We start from the raw sequence: 16,352 nt of genomic DNA, 5'->3' as shown, positions 1-16,352 counted from the left end.
GCCTCTATATCCAGACCATGCTTCCAGGCATGTGTGGGACGAAGAGGTAAACTTTATCAATGCTTATTCTTTGAAACACATGTGTTATAATATTCGATATTTTTGACGATGATTTATTTTCAAGCAGGACCGTGATGCTTTAAAATGCATTAACCATGGTCGAAAAATTGCAAGTCTGTCGCAACTTGATGAGTAGTGGTTTTAGGATGTGATGCAACTATCTGGGCTGCGAGACTTATGCAATATGAGTTACTCTACTGTTAACCATGGTATGTTATATGCATTTGTTAAGAGATGATATTTTAAGACGTCATCTTTTCATCTTTCACATGGTGACATGTCCATCACACTGGATAACATGTTATGCCTACCACATCTTTCGATCAAGGGAAGACTGTTAGACCATAGTAGAATTATCACAGATGAGGCACTGAAGCTGATGGCGACCTATCTGGGAGCTAACCCAGGGCTTTCCCAAAAAGAGATAAGAGACATCCAAGGGTGTCGATTCCTAGAGAGGTGTATGCACAAGAGCTGATAATGGTAGAGCATACTGATGGTGATGATGAATAGATTATGCAACAACATACATATTGAGAGCATGCATGTTATACTTGGTTAGCATGCCCTTTTTTAAGGACAAGAATGCCAATCACATGAATATGGTTTATCTCAAATACTTTACTGATTTTTGGAGAGGATTCATGAGTACAATTGGGGGGCTATTTGGTTGGTCTACCCGTACTCCAAGTTAGTTGAAGATTCAAGGTGGAAGACCAAACAGATTAAAGATAGTTACATACTATTGATAGTAATATATTTATATCATTTATTGTTTTTGTACCATTTTCCTAACACTTGTGCTACGCCATTACTAATAATTCATATGTATCATTTTCAGGCATGGATACTCCAGAACTTTCCACGCTTCTCCGACTGGTCATATATTGAGACCTACATTGAGGATATGACCAGTGCTGGTCCATTCACCCTGCTCAGAGGGAATTAGGTAACAATGCTCTTTAGAGTATTTCTTGACCATACAATAGCAGATGATATACATTTCCAGGCCTATGAAGATCATTATTAGACTCATCCCTTGGATTACATAGCATTCTGCTCTAGATGGTTAGCTTGTGGGTTACCTCTAATGCATCAACACCTCCTTGAGCCTGTCATTTGCCAATTCAGGTCTATGTAGTTTATTTGAAGTGACCCGTCTAATTTGGCTTCTCCCATGGTCCCCAGAGATGTATATACCATATATGATGATTTCCATAATCATCTGGTACTGACTGAAGCACGAGGTACAATAGTTCCTAGCGATTGGAGTTATGTATTCAACTACGTTTAATGGCATTTCAGAGTGTCACATTCTTATATGACATCGGGTGCTCCGAGAGATCCATCTATGTCAGCTTATCAAGAGATATTAAAGAGGAGCAAGGTAGGATAAATCATGTTGTTGATGTGTTGCCTAAATATCAACATATTATGGATCTTGCACAAACGAGTATAGATAGAAGAGTATTTCCTTAGGCTCTCTTAGGAGGGACATTGTAGATGCCTTTTTTACTGAGGCACGAATGACACTGTAGTACAAGAGGCATCGAAGGAACATATAGGTCTATCGTATGCAATAATGTAATATTTATTTTATGTAGTATTTGTCTTGTGCATTAAATTTATGGTTTAATTTATTAAAACAATATTATAGTAATATAGTTATAATACATTGCATATTAAATTGGTATATTTCATATAAAAGGTTAATGTCTACTGTCTAGAGTGGATACAAAAGTGTATCTCCGAATCAATTAAGACAAAATGAGTGTGTCTCAGTTGAAAATGCATGAGGTGCATATACGGTGAATACAGAAGTGCATCTCCAGACTATTTTAAAGCAAAAATAGAGGTATGACTCATTTACACATGTATTTAATGTGAAATGCATGCGTTCAAAAATATATTTCCGAATTCTCAAAAACATTTTTAAATTTTGTTAAGGTGCTTCTCCACCACTTAAGATGGAAGAAACAATTTCAATTTTTTTTTTTTATATTTGTAAACAAACTAATAAAAATATAAGTGCGAGACTCTGAGTTTTAACTTGAGTGATGATGTCTAATCTATAAGATAAATACATAATAATGTGTCAATCTATTTCGTGTAACAAATATTAGTATATGATATTTAGAAAACATTATGTCTCAAATTGTAACCCAATTGTTTGCATAAATTTCTTAACTATCTTCAAAACTTAAACTTCTTGATCTTTTTTAATGTCAGATTACTATATTTGTTAGTTTTTAGTTATCATTTTTAAACTCAATCTCCTATTTGTAATAAATTTATAATAATAAATTTAATTATTTATTGTAAAGAGAAAAATTAATTAAATAAAATAATAAATAATTAAAAATCTTAACCCAATATGTAAAAAGATAGAAAAGGAGTATTGATCACATACACAAAGGAAAAAGAAAAGAAATACCTCTTTTGATTGTCTTTTTTTTTAATAGTAATTTCGTAGTGTTGAAAATGATTTTTTTTAAATAATCAATTTTTTAAAAAAATTTTCAAAAATAACCAACATTTCAAAATAATTACGCAAATAACCAGTTTTTTAACTAAAAATACACGTTGTCGCCAGGGGGTGGCGACAACACCTACCTTTCAACGTAGTCGTCAGGCCCAATGGCGAAGCCGTACAAAAAATGGGTGTTGTCGCCATCCCCTGGCGACAACACCTCCCTTATATTTTTTTCTTCAATTTTTTTATATAATTTTTTTACCTATTATTTTTTACTATTAGAAAAATAATATAAATAAAAAACAAGTACCAAATACATTAATCATTAATCATAATAATACAAAAGTACATTAAAATTTAAAAAAGTACAAAATACATTAATCATAGTTAGAAGAGACATATTCGGCAATGTTTGAAGTTCAACCATTGCATGCACTTGTCTTGTCAAACTTATTTATATATTTTTATTGTGTTCTTTGGTTATAAATAGGTGCACATTCTTGTTCATTTTCATCATCACCAAACAATTTTCATCAGAGCAAATAGTCTATAACTCCTGCAAACACGTCTCTTCTAACTATGGGTCAAGAGCATCGAGGAACCATTTCATCGCAACATAAGTAAAATAGTTAGTTATCATTTTTAAAATCAATCTCCTATTAGAAATAGATTTATCAATTATATATTTAAGAGAAATGCTAACTAGTGTTTTTGGGCACTTTTTAAGTAATTAAAATAATAAGTTTTTTTAAAAATGTGTGTAATCAATGCATTGAAAATGCATTGGAAATTGAAATATTAAAAAAAAGTTTTTTTTATTTAGTATGCTTAAAAAGTGCTTTGAGGCCATTCCTTAACATAATTATATAGTATTTAATTATTTATTGTAAAGAGAAGAATTAATTAAATAAAATAATAAATAATTAAAATCTTAACCCAATATGTAAAAAGATAGAAAAGGAGTATTGATCACATACACGAAGGAAAAAGAAAAGAAATACTACCTCTTTTGAGTGCTTTTTTTTTTTTAGTAATTTTGTCGAGATTTGAAAATGGTTCTTACCATATAAAGTCACCTAAGATCAATTATTATAATAATAATGATGTCATCATTTTATCTTACACATTAATGAATTTTAAATAATTTCCTCTCCATTTTTTAAACTCTATTATTTTATCTCTTATACTATTTTATTTTTTAATAATTTATTTTGTTTTGATTTGTGTGTAAGGTGGTTTTTCTTTGTTGACGTATAATTAAATAATTTATTTTTTTATGATTATTTAATACAATTAAATATATATGATTATTATTCATTTTACATTTGTATTTAAATATATTTTATATAATATCAAATAAATTTTTTATTTCACGGGTCATTATCAACACAATATATTTTTTATTTTAATCAACAATTCCTATAAATTGAGACACAATTTTTATTTTTAAATGTTAAAATTTCATTTTTTTTATCTTCATCTTACATATGCTTTTTTTATATGATTATTTAATTTTGAATTTATATAATCATTTTTCATTTATAATTAAACCATTCATTTTAAATTTATACGTATTTAATTAAATTTTATACAATATCAATTAAGTTTACCCGTGCGGAAGCACGGGTATCTTACTAGTTATTGTATGAAAATGAGAAATGATGAAGGTTTTTACAAAAGTATCCTTCATTAATGACATGTGGAAGATAAATTTATATAATTAAAAGGAGAGAGAATAATAAATATTTAAGGATATAATAGGAAAAATAACATTAATTATTCATTGTAATTGTAAAACGACTTATATTTAAATACAATTTTTTTCTCCAAAACGACTTATAATAAAAAACGGAGGGAGTACATCTTTTGAGTGCCTTTCTTTTATAGTAATTTCGTAGAGGGTTGAAAATGGTTCTTACTTCTTACTAGGGGTGATCGTATCCGAACCAATCCAAAAGGAAAACTGCAAACTGAAAATTGCAAAAACCGCGTTTGGTTTGGATGGTTTTGGATGATTTTTGAGCTGAACCGCACGGTTCGGTTCGGTTTACGGTTTTCATTTCACGAAACCGAACCAAACCGAACTAAACCGCATATTTAACTAAAATTTTGAATTTCTATAATTAATTTATTATATTTCCAATCCAATTGCAATATTGTACACTCACGTCACGTGACTCACTATTCCTTCATTATTTCTTTCTATTCAACATTTCAACTTCATTCTCTGATTTCTCTCTCACTCATTCTAGAGAAGCATTTGGTGTATATGTAGTACTGGTAATATTTAGTCCTAAAGTTGTAATGTTGTATTAATATTTAGAACTGAAGTTATCTGATACTTGTATATGTAGTATGTAGTTTATTAGTATGAAAAATTGTATATAGTATGTAGTATGAAAAATTGAAGTTATATTAGTAATTTAGTATGTAGTATATGTAAAATACATGGTATGGTACTGTAAAATACATGATACATTTATATGGTAGTAATTTTGGTGTAAAATATATGTATGGAAGAATGAATTATTTTGGTGTAATTAGTATGAAAAACTTCTTTTTTATGGTACTGTAATATATGTAATATATGTATGAAAGAATGAATTATTTTTTTTTTTTTTTAATTTCAGTACATTTTTATTTTATGGTATAAACCGCAGCCCACCGAATCGATTCTAACCGCATTGGTTTGGTTTGGATGACTTTTTAAAAATTAACCGAACCAAACCGAACCACATGCATTTTTATCTCGCGGTTAAGATGACTTTTATGCTCAAAACCGAACCAAACCTCACCGCGAACACCCCTACTTCTTACCATATAAAGTCACCTAAGATCAATTATTTTAATAATAATGATGTCATCATTTTATCTCTTACACATCAATGAATTTTTTAAATAAAAACTTTGATATGTGTGTTATTCCAAGCAATCAAAATTTAATGTTATATATTCCTCCATCTCGTCATAAAAAGAATTTAATACTACTAAGATGATAGGTATGATAAAGCTGGAAAATTTTGTTCTGTTAACAATATTATTATTTTCTAAACGTACTAGCCTAGACGAAGACAAAACAGAGAAACAGAAAACCACGTTCAATCCTCCCACTAGCCACTCAAAAAATATCAACTCTTTTTCAAGCGACAGATTTAATTCCCAATATTTTCGTCGCTTATCTATCTTTTCCCTCTAACCAATGAACCATGTTTATCTCGCTGCTTAAACCCAACTTCAACCAACAACTTGTTGACACATTTATAAACACATCACCCAAACACACTTCACACTCTTCACTTTAACACCACCGCCACCACCACCACCACTTCTTCCGCCGCCGCGACGGATTCACATAAACCTTGTGTTGTTTTAATTATCATATTCATCAATCAAATGCTCTCGTAACAAAGTTAGTAACTAATTACGAATTTACGATGGAGATTTCGTTGCATTTTAGATGTAGAATGGCGTTTCCTAATAGAGGCGGTTGTTTGAATTTGAATCTCGCTCCATTTTCTGGTTTAGCTTCCGTAAGTAGCTTTTAACTAATTCTTAATCCTAATTATGGTTTGTTCTTAATCCTAATTATTTATTTATTTTTCAGTCTTCATGGGGAAAAGCAAGTAGAGGAGTTTCTTGTGTTAATGCTCGTTCAGGTTTTTATTTTTTATTTTTTATAAATTTAATTATGTTATGATTGTTTCTTTAAATTTATGATTTAATTTTTCTATAGCTAGGTTATTTTAGTTTATTTTATATATTTTTGTAGATTTTTCTAGGAAAAGACAACAAAAGAAGGGTTCAATTTCGAAGTCGAAGGGGTCTGGTAAGGGTTTTGTACCAAAATCATCTATTGGATCAAGTAGTAAGAAAAATGCTGGAGTGAAGAAAGGTGATCAGACGCTTGATGTTAGTATTGATAATGATAAAGATGGGGAAGTTGTGATTGTCGATAAAGCTAATGAAATTGATAGAGAGTTTGGGGATTTGTCGTTGATAGATGAGACGTTGGGTGTTGTTGAGAGTAATCGAGGCGAGGAAAATGAAAACGGTCATGTAGTTGGTAAGGATGTCGATGATGTTGATGAACTACGTGAAGGGGGAACTTCTTATATTGGAGATGATGGGAATGGTAAGGGTACAGGTGCTGCTATTGATGGTATAGTAAATGAGGAAGCTTCTCGGATGTTGAAGTTGAAGTTGGAAGAAAATTTGCGAAGGCAAGAAATAGAGAGGATTGCAGAGGAAAACTTTTTACGAGGGACACAGATGTTTGTATATCCTCCTGTGGTTAAACCTGATCAGGAGATAGAAGTGTTTCTTAATAAGAACCTTTCGACGCTAAGAGATGAACAAGATATTTTGATTTTGGGGGCATTTAATGATTGGAAGTGGAAGTCTTTTACAATCAGATTGAATAAAGCAGATCTTAAGGATGATTGGTGGAGTTGCCAATTGTATGTGCCACTAGAAGCCTACAAATTAGACTTTGTGTTCTTCAATGGAGAAAGTGTTTATGACAATAATGACCAGAAAGATTTCTGTATACCGGTTGAGGGTGGAATGGATGTATTGGCATTCGAAGAATTTTTGCTTGAGGAGAAACGGAAAGAATTAGAAAAGCTTGCTAAGGAGCAAGCTGAAAGGGAAAGAATCGCGGAAGAGCAAAGGCGGATAGAAGCCGACATAGCTGAAAAGGAAGAGGACAGGTTGCAGGCAAGGTTGGAGGTTGGTAGAAGGCAAGAAACGGTGCTGCGGTTGATGGAAAATGCTGTAAAATCTAATGTTAATGTTTGGTATATTGAACCTAGTGAGTTTAAAGGCAAGGACTTGGTCAGATTATATTACAATGGAAGCTCAGGTCCTCTCCAACATGCTAAGGAAATATGGATTCATGGTGGGCACAACAACTGGAAGGACGGATTATCAATTGTTGCAAGGCTTGTCAAATCTGTCTTGAAAGGTGGTAATTGGTGGTATGCTGACGGTAAGCTATTACTAATCTTTGATTTTATTTCATTTCCTCAAAATTAATCTTTTAATGAATGTAGTAAGTGTATAAATAGGTAAAATCTGCACCATGATATAACATGCAAATAACTTGCACATTATATTTAGTATCTCGGAGAAATTTTGAACTTCAAAAGTTACAAAACCATAAATAAATTCTTATTTCATGTTACCATGGATTTATACTGTGTGTGCATTTGTTTGTCTGGCATTTCATAGAGAGGGAGAGACAAATTTCCTTTGCAAAACAATAAATGTTTACTTTTAGACTAGGGTTAAACTCATCTCATCAACTCTTCAAGCAGTTCTAGATCAATGTCTGTTTGATTGTCAGCAAAAGCATACAAATCAAGAAGGCGGATAAAAAATCGATCTTTTCTTTTGTACTAATTTGAAGTATAAAACACTTTTTTCTTATCAATGATCTGTTTTATGCAGTTGTTGTACCTGACCAAGCTCTTGTCCTCGATTGGGTCTTTGCTGATGGTCCACCTCAAAATGCAGTTGTGTATGATAACAACCATAAGCTAGATTTCCATGCCATTGTTCCTATGGCTACACCGGATGCACAGTATTGGGTCGAGGAAGAGCAACTAATATACCAAAAACTTCAGGAGGAGAGAAAACTGAGGAAGGAAGCTATACGTGCAAAGGTATGTTATTGCCTGTGATTACTTCCAAGTGGTAGTATTTATAGGGCATAACCCAAGTTCGGCATTGTAAAGCAATAAAGTCTAAAAATATTGACATCCCTCTACTTATAAGCTGATTTTGTAAGGATGAATTAGATTCAATAGAAAAACCTAACATGATATTAGAGCCTATTTTACTTTGGTTTGGTTGATAGTTGAAATTCATTTGATGAGAGTGTGTTCTAGATTGATCCCTTTAACTGTTTGGCTAAATTTTCCGCACTTCATTACAAAGGAAAAAGATCAAAAGATATTCCAGTTATTAAATACTCATCTTGTTTATTTGGTTCTGTTAATATTTCAGGCTGAAAAAACCGCACTAATGAAAGTCGAAACAAAGGAAAAAACTTTGAAAAGATTTTTGCTATCTCAAAAACATATCGTCTTTACTGAGCCTCTTGATGTTCAAGCAGGGAGTACAGTGACAGTGTTTTATAACCCCTCAAACACAAATCTGAATGGAAAACCTGAGGTTTGGTTTAGGGGCTCATTTAATCGCTGGTCTCATCGTAATGGTCCATTGCCACCTCAGAGAATGTTGCCTGCAGAGAATGGCACACACGTCAAAGCCTCTGGTTAGTCTCTTCCTTTGTTTACACTTGAATAATGACTGTCCCATAGTATCGAGGATTTTAATGTCCTTTTGGTTGTTCAATGTTTTTAATTCTAGTTTCAGATCTTAGTTAGAGGGTATTATTTCTAAAATATTACCTGTCTTCAGATATATTACATTATAACTTTGGATGTTATCACAATGTATGTGTGCTAATCTGGTTATCAGATTAATGGTTTTAAAAGAGTAAAAAAATGACAGCATCTGTCCAGGCTCTAGAGCCTTCAGATTGCATTTGAAATTGTGTGTATAAACTTTGATGTGAGGCTGCATGGTTTTTGAGATAATCAAGATACCCATGTATTCGCCCAGGAGAGCAGATTTTTGCTTGATAGTTGATAGATAAGGTTGATATTATATAAGGTCGACATTATAAAAATAATAAAGTCATTTGTTGAATTTCAAAGTAATTATTTCTTAGTTATAGTACTCAAATAAAGCAATAGCAATGGATATTTTTTCTCAAATTGAATTAAAATATTAATTTATTATGTTAAGGTAGACAATATAGAAATAAAATATTTAAAAATTTGTTATAAATATATTTAAGAAGATATTTAAGAGACAAAATACTAATCCTGATATTTTATTTTTAACTAATCAATTCGTGAATGACCTCTTTTTTATTTATTTTATTTTAATAATTGACCTGTTAAATCATTTGTCTATTGTATGGTTTATATAGTAAAATTATAGTGTATTATAATTTTCTTCAAAATATTAGCTAGACGATGTTCAAGAGACACACTACTAATAAAACACATTCTTCTTGTGTACGATTCTTAGTGTAAATTGTAATTAATTAATATATTACTGCTTTACTCACATATTAAAATATATTCAAGACGTACACTACTAATAAAATACAAAGTCTTTTTTGAACTAATTGATCAATGACAATATTTGTTCCGAGTATGATTTGTATAGTAAATTGTAATTAATATACGATAACATTTTTTACATTTAATGTAGAAAATATTTAAGAGAGACACTAATATACATTTCTCTTTTAACTAATTACCGGTGACACATATTTTTTCGGTGTAAGATTTGTACAGTAAATTATAATTAATATATTATAACTTTCCTCGCAATTTTATAATTTAATATATTCAAGAGATACACTAAAAATAAAATACACATTTCTTTTTGAACCAATTGATCAAGGACAAATATGTGTTCCGTGTATGATTTGTATACTAAATTATAATTAATAATTTTTCTTACAGTTTTATCCCATTCCGCTCCATAACAACCCCACTCCAACCACCAAGCCATCTTTAGATCCCCCACTTCTCTTCTTACTAATTATCAAGGACACATTTTTTTTTCCATGTATGGTTTGTTCAGTAAATTATAGTTCACATATTATAACTTTCTTGCATATATTATTTAGAATATCTGCCAGAGATACACTAATAATTTTTATGCAGTCATCTTTTAAACAATTGACCAGTGACAAATATTTGCTCTAAGCTTAAATTTTTGCGCATTTTTCTTTTATACCTTCCTTTTTTAATGAAGTAAATCAACCGAGTTTTCAAATGTTGTCTATATATAGTTATTCCCAATCATTTTTGCACGGGGTAAAAAGAAAGTGGATAGACATTGCTTTTTACTTTTCATTAAGAAAATTTAACTGTATGTAGGAAAATGTGTTAAAATTTGAAGCAAATATAATTGCAGTTATAACCCATATTTTGATGACGTGTCAAAAAAGAAGAATGGGTAGATATGTATTTTTCCTAGTTAATGATTATTATGGATAGATAGTAGCTGATGTTGAACTTTTGCAATTGTTTGTATGGTTCTTTGTTTATATACAATCAACCTTTGTGTATTCTATCTGTAGGCCGGCCTAAGATTTGAGAGTTCGTTGTCTCAAATTTTATGAAGAAAGCTGCAGAATTTATCATCTCTATCACTTATCTTTGCATTTAGATTTCGTGTTCATGGATTGTGTATAATGGATTAGAAATAGATTTTCATTATCTATAAGAAATAGATTTTCATGATGGACAATTTTACTATGCTTTTGCAAATTTGGCATTATTCAACTTGACACAGTGTAATAACTTTGCTCTAACAAGGAAATCTGGAAGAAGCTTGATGATTTTATGTATGTGCAGTTAAAGTTCCACTGGATGCATACATGATGGACTTCGTGTTCTCTGAGAGTGAAAACGGTGGAATTTTTGATAACAAATTTGGAATGGATTACCACATACCTGTTTTTGGTGGTATTGTAAAGGAACCTCCTTTGCATATCATTCATATTGCTGTTGAGATGGCTCCTATTGCAAAGGTAAGCTAATCTATTTGCTTGGAGCATTAAATTTGCTTGAAGCATGAACTATGGCATCGTCTCCTGGATATGTTTAGTATGCAATTATGCATGCCTAAAATTAAGTAAAAAAATAATGGGTCAATCTTAATCTTTATAGGAAACCAATAGGGAAATTTTTTATATACCCACCTTAATGTAAGCAATGCGGGAGATTCCTACTAACTAAACTTGTTTAATTGTATCTGCACATAGCTTGGCTGCTTCTAAAGGATAATTGTTTCCTCTCATCATTTGTTATCACAAACTGGTTGATACTTGTTATTAATGCAGAGCCAGAGAACATTTGTCAGTTATTTTAACCTATTTTTTCTGATTCTGATGTTGTTCATATTTGGAAGGTTGGAGGCCTTGGTGATGTTGTTACTAGTCTATCCCGAGCTATTCAAGATTTAAATCACAATGTGGACATCATTCTTCCAAAGTATGATTGCATGAATCTTAGCAATGTAAGTTTTTTTTTTTCATACTTATATTACATCAGCTACTCTGCATTAGATATTTAATGTATGTTCATTAATTCAGACTTCAGAGTTTTCTGGTCTCTCTAACTCTATTTAATACAGCATGATGTTGTGATTATAAAAAGTGATATAGTTTGAGTTTCAACATGAAACTTGTTGATAATCAAATTGGGGGAAGTCCAAGTATTGTTTGACTTGCATCTGCAGGAAATGCATGGCTTATTGAGAATATTTCTCATTGTTTGGCTGTTGTGAGCACCTGCATCAGTGGCTCATAAAATGGCTATTTTTGAACACTTAACATTTTGCTGGAAAAATGCATATTTCTTGTTTTCGTTTTAGTTAATGTTATTCTTATCTCTTGAACAAATGGCTTCTGGTGCAGGTAAAGGACTTTCAATTTCACAAAAGCTATTTGTGGGGTAGGACTGAAATAAAAGTATGGCACGGAAAGGTCGAAGGCCTCTCTGTCTACTTTTTGGAGCCTCAGAATGGGTACGGGCTTTGGTTCTCGATCTTTTTCTTACAAACTGAAAAATAAGTGCTCCTCTTATATCAGAGCAGCATATTTTCTTTTGAAAAAAATACCTCTTTAACCTCTTTAACAGCATATTTTCTTATAATTATTTTCAACTGTTATTTCCAAATCCTGAAGTTTATATTTTTAAATCATGTGTGCCCTATTTTCTTTCTTTGTTATTTTTGGGGGTAACTGTATTTTTACTCTTTAGGAACAATGCCATTAAGCTGACTTGAAAAACTTAAATGCTTCATAAATCAAACAATGTTTTACAAATTAATATTATTTCTTGCAGGTTCTTTTCAGTTGGCTGTGTGTATGGTCGTGCGAATGATGGAGAGAGATTTGGTTTTTTTTGTCATGCCGCCCTTGAATTTCTTCTCCAAAATGGATTTAATCCTGTAAGGGATACAGTTTCTTAAGCTATTTCACAATACATTTTCTTTCTCTGACATGCGTGAAACTTAAAGTGCTAACTTATTATTCTCTTTTTCAATGTCCCTATTTTTTACATATTAACTAGATTGATATTATATTTTATTCATATTTACATTGTTGATTGCATAACTGCACACATATGTATAATTAATAATTGTGACAAAACATCCTATCCATAACATTACCCGAGAAAAAAACTGCTTTCAGCATATCATTATAAATATGGAAGCATCAGAAACCACCTTTCCAAGTCTCAGCTCTCTTACTTGGTGTATTTCTCATTCAGATTTAATTAACATAACATTCATAGAAATTTGCTTGTGACCTTAGGTTTAACAATGCATACGATCACACGTTTTTGGAAGAAAAAGCATATGAATATAATCAGTTGTCTCCAAGAATGTGTTGTAATTTGCTCTTACCAATGGACAGGACATCATTCACTGCCATGACTGGTCAAGTGCTCCAGTTGCATGGCTCTTTAAAGAACAATATACATATTATGGCCTTAGTAAGGCTCGAGCAGTCTTCACAATTCATAACCTTGAATTCGGAGCCCCTTTAATTGGAAAAGCTATGGCATTTGCAGACAAGGCTACAACTGTAAGTGCTGCTTATGACCTAAATTTGTCAATTTCCTTAAAACTTTCAAATAGTATTTTACTATCCCTAAAGCTTGAGTTGTTTGGTTAAAGCATATGGATGGTTTTTTACTTCACGTTTCTGGCAGCCCCCCCCTCATAAGAACCCCTTGAGGCTTAAATTGTGGACAATGTGCACGGCCACTTACTTTGTGCTAAAGTTCAATATGCCATAAACAATCTACCCCAAATGCAGTTCTTGCAAACTTCAAAGTTATAGCAGTTTTTGCCGCCCTCCTCTGTCATCTGCAAGCTTAAAATCTATTTTCAAACAAATATCTCCTCTTTAGAATATGATGTTGTAAAATGAAAAATCAAAGAGTTTTGGATGTTAAACAGCTATTTGAAAGAAGAAGCAATTGTGGTTTTTGCATCTTTATCATATTCTGATTTTCTATTATTTAATATTTGTGCATTTTGGTTATACATGCTTTCAGGTCTCCCCCACTTATTCAAAGGAGGTTGCTGGGAATCCTGCAATTGCTCCTCATCTTTACAAGTTTCATGGTATAATTAATGGAATCGACCCAGATATATGGGACCCATATAATGATAACTTCATTCCTGTAAGTTGGTATATGCCCAAATCTTTCATTATCTTCTCTTGAACTACAATGTCAATGGAATGTACGTAATTATCAAATTTATAAGTTATACACTGGTAACTGCTTGAGATCCCATGCCTACATAAGTTGTACAACTCAAATGGGAAAACTAATTTGCCTTCACTTTTTACTTCCATTGGACAAGACTAAGTAATGAATCATGACTGGCTCCATCCTTTATCAGTTCTTATCTATGCTCCTAAGATAAAGCAACTGATTAGCGTGAAGATACTTGCATCCTTTATTCTGTAACTTTGTGATGGGGCACAACTGCACACATTTTTCCCATCTAAGTTTAACATGAAAAAACTTAAGACCTCTCCAATTCACAAATGTAACAGATTCATGCATGCAGTTGAGTTCTATAATGAATGCAACGAGTCAGTAGTACTGTAGTACCACTCGCTACCCCCAGTAATTGTACCTGTAGTTTCATATATACAAGTCATTTTTATTTTCTATTAAATTGGTTATGACTAGCTCCCATATCACATTATTCCAGGTACCGTACACATCAGAAAATGTTGTCGAAGGAAAAAGAGCTGCCAAGGAAGCCTTGCAAAAAAAGCTTGGTTTAAAAACAGCTGATCTTCCTTTAGTAGGAGTTATTTCTCGTTTGACTCATCAAAAAGGGATCCATCTCATCAAACATGCCATATGGCGTACCCTAGAACGTGGTGGACAGGTCTTCCTTTTTTCTATTTTACATCAATTAGCACTAGCAACTCCTATTAGGGCTCAATAGTAAACAGTGACAAATCTCATACCATGCCATAGTAACTGAATAGTGCCAGAATGCATGTGTATGATATCTTAGACTCGGAACTCACCTCCTCCCTATATACTTTTCAAAGGGAAATTTTATGCTTCATGTAGTTGCTATTGATATTCATTATAAGCCAAGGGTAAACGTTGCATCGAAGCAGGTGTCTTGACTGCAAAAAGATTTGAATGCAGGTTGTATTACTTGGTTCGGCTCCTGATCACCGCATCCAAAATGATTTTGTGCATTTGGCTAATCAATTGCATTCTTCTCATAATGATCTGGCAAGACTTTGCCTTGCATATGATGAACCTCTTTCCCACTTGGTAACTTATGGAACTTAAAAAACTTCAATTACATTTTGTCTATTATATCTGCAAGTACTACTTAACTCAATGAGGGCGCTACTGACTCATTTAGTTTGTTTTTTTTTTTTTTTTTTAAATTATAGATATATGCTGGCGCTGATTTCATTCTTGTTCCTTCAATCTTTGAGCCATGTGGACTCACTCAGCTCACAGCTATGAGATATGGTTCAATACCTATTGTTCGAAAAACTGGAGGTTTGTACATACTTTATATGTAGCCACTGATGTAATTTAAATTTAAATGATCTTGTTGACTTTCCGACCTTGAACTCTGAGTTGATCATTAACCACATACTTTTTAATATGGAATATTGCAACTTTTCAATTTCTTTTGTTCATCCATTTAGTTTTGTTCAGCTGATTTTCATTTTGCTATTATTTTGCAGGACTTTACGATACAGTATTTGATGTTGATCACGATAGGGATAGGGCACAAGCGCAAGATCTTGAACCAAATGGATTCAGTTTTGATGGAGCTGATGTAGGTGGTGTTGAGTATGCTCTTAATAGGTCAGTAATGTGCCACACAAAGAGCCACCGTTATTTCATGAAAAACTCAATGTGCGAATAACATCCAAAAATTAAGAAAATGCAAAATTGTTAATTCGGAAATTGGAATACATGATCTATTGAAACAGTTGTTATAAGTTGAATTTCTTGCATTGGAACTTTCATGTGAAATAAAGTGTTGGGAGTGGTTATGGCATAGATAAAGGAAACAAGAAACATTATACTTGCATCTTTTGTTTTTCAACTGTTGTATTCTTGCTTGCTCACATTGTTGCCACACATGGCCATCTGTGTTTATGATTTTATAATGTTTCTAAATGCAAAATTAACACTATGGACTTTTTCAGGGCAATATCTGCGTGGTATGATGGCCGTGAGTGGTTCAACACATTATGCAAGACGGTAATGGAACAAGACTGGTCTTGGAATCGACCTGCTCTCGACTACTTAGAGCTTTACCATGCAGCACGTAAGTTGGAATGAGATTTTTATGATGAGAAAGCCGTGAAAATTAGGATTCATCCCCGTTGTACAGCTTTAGTCTAAAGCATAATTAGTGCACATAGTGAAAAGATAACAAGCAAAGCAATAATGTAGGTAAGCATTACATAGTTTTGGGAAGTATTGTGCTCTTCAATAGGGTAGGGAAGTATTACCCGTAATGCTTGAGATGAAAATGTGCCCCTTTTGATGAGAGTAGTAGAGAAGCAAACATATGATAAAAAGAACTTTCAAATGAAACAACTAAATTTGTTACGATGTAATAATTAAAAGATCGAATAAATTTGGTGATAAAGGAAATATTGGGGACATGTTATCCAAATGAAATAGTTTTGGTTCTAGTTCTTCAA

The 16,352-nt window shown here is 32.2% G+C and overlaps 1 protein-coding gene across 2 annotated transcripts; it reads left to right on the top strand.

Annotated features, from left to right (window-relative positions):
• Positions 1 to 5,501: 5,501 nt before the first annotated feature.
• Positions 5,502 to 16,352, top strand: LOC131595442 (soluble starch synthase 3, chloroplastic/amyloplastic). Of its 2 annotated transcripts, XM_058867788.1 has the most exons (16): positions 5,505 to 6,063; positions 6,138 to 6,189; positions 6,303 to 7,520; positions 7,982 to 8,196; positions 8,540 to 8,810; positions 10,978 to 11,153; positions 11,534 to 11,641; positions 12,042 to 12,151; positions 12,472 to 12,577; positions 13,047 to 13,217; positions 13,693 to 13,821; positions 14,363 to 14,545; positions 14,818 to 14,949; positions 15,075 to 15,186; positions 15,378 to 15,501; positions 15,849 to 16,352. In XM_058867788.1, the coding sequence occupies exons 1-16, from the start codon at positions 5,968 to 5,970 to the stop codon at positions 15,982 to 15,984; spliced, it is 3,339 nt and encodes a 1,112-aa protein (XP_058723771.1). In that variant the 5' UTR covers positions 5,505 to 5,967; the 3' UTR covers positions 15,985 to 16,352. The 2 variants fall into 2 exon arrangements, 1 of the variants encoding a protein (XP_058723771.1); XR_009281875.1 differs by lacking the exons at positions 15,075 to 15,186; positions 15,378 to 15,501; positions 15,849 to 16,352 and having other exon boundaries at positions 5,502 to 6,063; positions 13,693 to 13,829.

Source organism: Vicia villosa, linkage group LG4 (genome assembly GCF_029867415.1).
Source record: "Vicia villosa cultivar HV-30 ecotype Madison, WI linkage group LG4, Vvil1.0, whole genome shotgun sequence".
In the NCBI taxonomy this organism is placed as follows: domain Eukaryota; kingdom Viridiplantae; phylum Streptophyta; class Magnoliopsida; order Fabales; family Fabaceae; genus Vicia; species Vicia villosa.
The sequence above is the reverse complement of the archived record's forward strand: the minus strand, read 5'-3'. Positions and strand labels throughout refer to the sequence as shown.

What these genes read in the sequence shown, in the direction of transcription:
- LOC131595442 (XM_058867788.1), top strand. Translation starts at nt 5,968, where the DNA reads ATGGAGATTTCGTTGCATTTTAGATGTAGAATGGCGTTTCCTAATAGA. An exon ending in AGATGGCTCCTATTGCAAAG is followed by an intron (nt 11,154 to 11,533) that starts GTAAGCTAATCT and finishes CATATTTGGAAG; the next exon opens with GTTGGAGGCCTTGGTGATGT. An exon ending in ATGAACCTCTTTCCCACTTG is followed by an intron (nt 14,950 to 15,074) that starts GTAACTTATGGA and finishes TTTAAATTATAG; the next exon opens with ATATATGCTGGCGCTGATTT.